The sequence below is a fragment of the Carassius auratus genome, unplaced genomic scaffold, assembly GCF_003368295.1.
Source record: "Carassius auratus strain Wakin unplaced genomic scaffold, ASM336829v1 scaf_tig00014789, whole genome shotgun sequence".
NCBI lineage: Eukaryota > Metazoa > Chordata > Actinopteri > Cypriniformes > Cyprinidae > Carassius > Carassius auratus.
The window spans coordinates 352,583-359,785 of NW_020524526.1; the positions used below are offsets into that span (position 1 = coordinate 352,583).

General features: G+C 35.6%; 1 protein-coding gene across 1 annotated transcript; it reads right to left on the bottom strand.

Annotated features, from left to right (window-relative positions):
* Window positions 1–358: 358 nt before the first annotated feature.
* LOC113074491 (gastrula zinc finger protein XlCGF8.2DB-like) lies at window positions 359–1,998 on the bottom strand. Its single transcript, XM_026247329.1, has 2 exons — window positions 1,814–1,998; window positions 359–1,486 (listed from the first exon to the last, which is right to left on the bottom strand). Exons 1-2 carry the CDS (start codon window positions 1,866–1,868, stop codon window positions 546–548), a joined length of 996 nt encoding a protein of 331 aa, XP_026103114.1. The 5' UTR covers window positions 1,869–1,998; the 3' UTR covers window positions 359–545.
* Between the last annotated feature and the right edge of the window lie 5,205 nt (window positions 1,999–7,203).

A 7,203-nucleotide genomic window follows, 5' to 3' on the forward strand; every position in this document is an offset into this window, starting at 1 on the left:
AGGTATCTGTGTAAATGGAGGTACACGGTAAAATCAATGGAACAAGAGAAAAAAAAAGATTTCCTTTTGATGTCTGCCAGTCTGGGAAAATAATAGACAATACAAGAAGATAAGTTTTCATTTTCCTGCTTTATTCATTAACCTCTGACCAATTTGCAATAACTGTAGGAGCTTCTCTGTCTATAGGCTTGAAACGGACAGAGGAGCACATTTTTCTTTCTATCTCATAACAAATCAAAGCTCCATGGAATCAGAACACAATAAAAGGTGAAAGGTTGATACAATTAATAATGACAATCAATGTTTTCATTTTATACCTTACACCAAAATGACATATATATATATATATATAGGATGATAATCAATATTTGAGTTAATCTCATACTTGAGATTCTTCTTATATAAGATACAAATCTTATACTTGAGACTATGGTGAAGACTTTATAATAAATGAGGAACACACAACACTATTTACATTTATATGCACATACACTTATTTATCTAACACACATACTTAGCGTACACTTAAATGAATACATAAATGCCTATTTCTGACATATGTTTCTTGTATGACGGAGAAGAGAACATGATTGAGTGAAACTTTTCCCACATGAAGAGCAGTAATACGGCTTCTCTCCAGTGTGGGTCCTTTCATGTCTTTTACAAGATCCATAACTACTGAATGTCTTGTCACAGTGTGAACATTTGTAAGGTTTTTCTCCAGTGTGGATTCTCTGGTGATGTCTGAGTTCAACATCTCTAATAAAGCTCTTCCCACAATCAAAGCACATATGATTCTTCACACCGCTGTGTCTTTTCTGGTGATTTTTTAAATGTAGCAGCTGAGCAAAACTCTTTTCACACAAAGAACACTTGTGATGTTCCTTCTTTGAATGAACTATCATGTGGTTTTTCAGGGATTTTGCCCCAGAAAAGCTTTTTCCACACTGATCACAGTTATATGGTCTTTCTACAGAATGAGTGATCAGATGTGATTTTAAGTTGCTTAGATTTGCAAAACTCTTCCAACACTGATCACACACATAAGGCTTCACTCCAGTGTGGATCCTCATGTGTCCAGTAAGGTTCGCTTTCTGTGTGAAACTCTTCCCACATTGATCACATGTGTATGGTTTCACTCCACTATGAACTTTCAAGTGAACTTTTAAAATTTTTTTGTAGGCAAAACTCTTCCTGCACTTCCTACATTTAAAAGGCCTCTCTCCGGTGTGGATTCTCATGTGATCCGTTAAGGCATTTTTTTGAGTGAAACTCCGTCCACATTGATCACACGTGTAAGGCTTCTGTCCGGTGTGAACTATCATGTGGAGTTTAAGACCTAGTTTGTTTCTGTAATTTTTTCCACACAGATGACAAATGGGCTTTTTTTGCCCTTTTGCTGTTCTTCTCTGTAAGAAACTGCTTTCAGTCTGTTTCTGCTCCGCTTCACTCAGATCTTCACTCTCCTCGTTCTCTTCCATCATGTCTAAATTGAAAATAAAAGTTTAATTTCAAAACAGAAATTCAAAGACAAAAATGTAAAGGGAAATAATATTCATTACAGAAATTTATGATTGTTTTCATAAGTCAATATAACATAATATAAATTAATGTTTCTGGAACTTTAATTGGATATATTGATCTTCTAATGAATATGAATGTTTGCTCCTTTCACTGATCCTTTGCAAAAAAATAAATCAGGCTCCAGTTTGTGCCCAGTACATAATTTTTTTTTTTTTTTTTTTTTTTTTTTAGCTTTATAATATAAATGTTCTTCAGCATCATAAATGTAGAATCAAGATTAAACACCAACCTCTTTGTTCTTCAGAATCTTCATGTTCCATTCTGCAGGGTTCTGGATCACTCATGCTCTCAGTGTTCTTTCAGAAACTGTCTTCTTCACTTGTAGACTGGTGGGAATATTCCAACATTCATCAGGGAATTGTGGGTGGAGCTTCACTGGTGAGCTGCTGTGGGAGGAGACTCACAAAAGCTGGATGGCTTGTGCATGAAAAGCAGATCTGCCAAAATACAAAATAAAGGAGTTACTGACACAGTTTAAGCATTTATGTTTTGTATATCACAAGAAGTTTATCTATCAATTTATGAAGATGTAACATTTAGTTATGACTCATTTCTGTTTTATGTGTGAATAATCTAAACATTTCATTCCATTTTTATCCTTTTACCAACCGTATGAACAAAAGAAAAGAGATTTAGAAAAATATGCATTCATACCACAATTAAAATAATCAAAATATAAACTATGAATAATAAAACATAGAGGTGCTCTTAAAAATAGAGGCGCTTCACGATGCCATTGAAGAACCTTTTTGTCTAAATGGTTCCATAAAGAACCTTTAACATCTGAAGAAACCCTGTTTCAGAAAAGGTTTTGTTAATTGTTGTTGTTGTTTTTTATCTTGTTTTTACGTGAAACTTGATTTTTCACAGACTATAATTTTTTTAAATATATTTTATTTAAAGATATATATCTTGGTATGAAAAGTTGGCCTCAATATGACACCAATAAAATAAGCTTTAACTGAAAGTTTACATCTAAAGACATCAGCATAATCGACCCCTTTGAACTACATCCCTCTACTTCCTGCAGTAATGACGTCACTAAAACTGTTTTTTGACTAACCTCAGCCCACAGGAATACACAAAAAGGGGGCGTGGTCTTGTTGCGTTCGCACAGAGGAGGAGGAAGAGTAGCGTTTGAAGAGTATGTTTCCCGAAAGATTCTTGAAAGATGGAGCAGTTCCCTCTTTGTCTGGAGAAGGCGTTGTTTTTGGACCACAACCGGTAAGTGTAAGTCGGTGGGTTTAACAGTTTCTGTAACTTATTATACAAAGGGAAACAACTGTTTAGCTTTTGTTTTATGGTGTCTCCTTTATCTATACACCTTTTAACTTTTGCTTTAGTCCTTTTCCTGTTCTTTTTCCTCTTAACCATCTGTGAAATACACCTTAACTACTATATTGTCCATTTATCATAAAAACTATTTCTAATACATACGTGTTTCTACTCTAAATCAGTCACTACATACATTTCATGCAAGTAAGCAGTTTTCTTAATGTTAGTGAAGTTACACAATACATTTTCCATAAAGCATTAATCACAGGGTTACATCTTTGTACTTAAGCAAAAGCATTATTACTACTTAGGTTACAGTACATCTGTTTATAGCAAATTAAGCATTAATCAAGACAGTACAATTGCAAAATCATCATCTCCATTAACACCCACTGCTTTGCAATTTTGCTGGCTGATTTCATCCTAACGTCTTCAAGCTAAAGTAGTGTTTCAGATGTTTTTTAAACTTGTTATATTTTGCAAGCATTATATACACAGTGCCATCATGCATCAGTAAGCTGGTATGTAACACATCCATATAGTTTTCAACCCAAACTCAAGCATTCTTTCCCCTTGCACTCTTTTTTTTTTTTTCATTTCCAGATACAATAGTATCAGGTGGTCAAATCTTTGTGCTCTGCTTGACAATGCTAAGATACTGTCCAAATCTTGCTCTCAAAAATTGTCAGTTCGTAAATGTGTGTACACAGGCCCCAATAAGACACCCCCAGGGGTCCTCACTCAGAAACGTGCGGCTCTTCCCCCCTCTCCGACATCCTCTTCAGAAGCCAAAAGAGGGGGATCTGGCATTCCAGGCATACCTTCTGGTGTGCGAGCCGCTTGTTTGATTCTTAGCACTTTGGGACGTGAAGTTAAACGTGGGAGTTAAATCCTCCTTCTCCAGGAACTCCACAAATTTCTCTGCCTATAATTAAAAGCAGTTCATCAAGTTTGACCACTTTAACAACTTCAGCTGTAAATTTACTATGCAAGCAGTGCACAGGAATCTAATCCCCTGATCTCCAATCTGTACCAGTCCTTACGTTCAAAAAGACTGTAAGTTATTTATTTATTTATTTATTTTTTCAAATGTCTACATGCACTCCAGTCATCAATTCATAAGATCCAACATTATATTCTGCCTCATCATAGTCATTAATCCACATAATGAATGTATTCTTGAAAAAACATTCCTGGCATAAATCCCCCATTACAAAGTTACATAGATAATCGACACCTGAATTTCCCAGCTGTTGTTGATAAGTCATGTTATCAACGTGCAATCTTGAACCTTCAATTTTGCATTAACTAGATAAATCACCAAAGGTCTTGTTCCAAGACCAAACGTTATGTCTGCCATGTACCAGCAATTTACGGTGTTTAATGTCATCGAGACATACATCGCATTTAATCACATATTCCCTGTCCACAAACAATCACAAATGGTTTACTTTTCTCCAAGCCGCTGTGTCATTATTACTTCAACTTTAGGGAAACTAATTCCATTCTTGGCAGAGATCAAACAAAGTCAGTTTAAACAGGTTTATGCAATCTACCTGTCTGTCTGGCTTTTTCATGCTCAATATCCTTCGCTATATAATTAGCGTTGCATCTTGTCATTAGATTAGTTTCAATTCTAATCACACCTCTCTGGTAATTAATCTCAACCAATTTAACGAGCTCATCCAAATTTCATTGATAATCTTCCTGTTTGAATTCAATTTTCTCGTCCATGGTTTTTAACCAAGACCAAATTCCTCTTACTCCAGAGGCCATTATCTGCTAATTCCACAGTATGTTTATCAACTACTTTAATTATTTTATCCTTCTTAGTAATTAAATCTTTAACATTTATTTTTATGTTTGTCTAACCTGATCCAGACGTGGTCTCCTACACGGCAAAAGTCTTCTGGCTGGTCTTTTGACATAGTTGTTCGTTTGATCTCTGTAAGATTAACATAAAACATTAAATCTTCCATATATTCATCCCATCTATCATGATTACAATTGGCCCGTTTCCAGCTTTTTCAAATCCCTATAGATATCTCAGCTATTGCGTTTGACACCGGGCAGTATCTTATAGATTTAATTAAACCCATATGTTTTTCAGTTACAAAGTCTCCAAACTGTTTTCCTATAAAATATGTGCCGTTGTCAACCCCGTTTTTTTTTTTCCTTCCCAAGCTACCAGTAATTCATTGAAAGCTTTAATAATTGCATTTTCTTTTGTCTCTTTTAAAAGCTTTCCCCAAATTCGGCCCGTAAACCCATCTGCTGTCACCAATAGATATTTATTACCATCTTTAGACCTTGGGATCAAAGGTCCAGCGATGTCCAAAGACCATTCCTGGTTAACTCTGTCTGGTACAGAATCACTTCGTATTGTTTTATTATAGCCTTTACGCATGCACTGTTCACAATTTAACTTTATGTTTCTATATTTCTATCTCCAGTTAGAAATATGTATTTTATTATCTGTCACACCTTTGCCAACTAAATTTACAATTGGGTGCATAATTTGGTCATGTATTTTCTGTATTACGTTTCCTTCTGTTTCTTTAATCACTACTATTCGTCTCATGCATGCTAATTTATCAACTTCATTATTTCCTTCGTCTGCCTAGGAATATCCTGGCTGATGTATCACTGTAACGTCAAAATCACTTATTATTTTTTGTATCTCTTGCCATAATGTTGCGTGTTCAATTTGCTTACCTTTTGACTTGGTGTAACCGTTCTCATTCCAGATTTGCAAATTGTCATTAATTCCTGTTGCAACTGCAATCCGTCACTATTATGGCCTGTAAATATCCAAGTTTTTCAGTGTTTTCAAAGCCTGGAACACTGCCAGTTCTGCGTACTGTTCTGTGCCTTGCACTACTCCCTCTTTTGAAGCTATGACCTTGTTGCTCTGTTTTGTGTAAATAAATATTTTCTGGCCCCGCGCCAGGCCTTTCAACTCGGAATATCGTTTGCTAAGTGCTGCCAGCTGCTTCTCCACACCAGTAAATTTAAGTTCTGGGATCTCCCAGCCTCCAGTCATAATTCTAACAGGTATGTTACATTTTTTCCATTTCTCACTGTTAATTGGTAACCTGTGTCGTCTGTTTCCAAGTCAGCTTCTACATTTTTCTCATCATTTCTTCCTTCCAGCTGTCCTGAGTTTAACATAGCTGTTTTAATTTCTATCAACGCGTGTTTAGCTTTTCCGGTCCTATTTCAAGCGTCCACCTTTGATAGTCTCATAAATAAGTTTAGACATCTGGCTAAAGCGAGGGATTAAGTCTCTAACATAACCCAGTCACCCCATTGTTTGCTGGCTCTGTGTAACTGTTTTTGGGGTCTCAAGTTGATTTACTCTGACTTTCATGGACGAAGTTACCCCTCTGTTACCTGTTAAAATCCCAAAAGTTCAACTATATCAGCCATTAATTGGGTCTTTTTTATATTTATTTTCAAACCTGCCTCCGCAAGTCGTTTACAACAATTCTGTGCCAATGTTTAATGTTCTCGTTCTCCATTTGACACGATTAATATGTTGTCTATATAAAGTTCAACGTCTAACTCTTTCAGAATTTCACACCTTACCAATTGAAAAGTTACAGGCAAGTTTAATAACCCATCAACAAACGTCAGTAAACATAATGTTTGTTGTTTACAGTAAAAGCAGTCTTTTCCTGACTGTCTTAGGCTAGAGGAATCGAGTAGAATCCACTGGCAAAATAAATTTTCGAATAAAACCGTCCATCTCATATTTTTCCAACTGTATACCGCGCGTTAATTAAATAACATTTATCCGGTCTTGTTAAACGATTCAAAGTCTTAAATTTTGTAAGAAATCTATATGTCCCGTCCAGTTTCACAGCTAACTAGATCGGTGAGTTTGTAATAGCTCCTTTAACTTGTTTTATAACTCCCTGTTCTTCGAGCTCTTTTGTGGTTCAAGTTAGTTCTGCCATTCCGTTTTTTATTCATTGGGTATTCCCTTTGTGGTTTATGAATCAACCCTCGATAACATGTGCAAACCTATCATCTACTTTGCTGCAGTCATTTTTGCTCCGTCCATATGGAGTTTTACGTAGCTCTGACATTAACTGGTCCTTAGCCCATTGTGAACCTTTAATTTCATTTCAGATTCTTCTTAATTCTTGCTCATAATTAACCGACTTTAATCTTAAAACCTTTTTCAGATCTTTTGCTGCTAATAAATTTTCAGAACTTTCAATCATATTAATTCCATATCGTTCGCCTGGTTTTTTTTTCCGTTTTAACTTGTCCTTCATATGTTTTTAACTGTATTGTACCATTTATCTCTAAAGGCTCAGCTGAGACAGAAATTCCTGC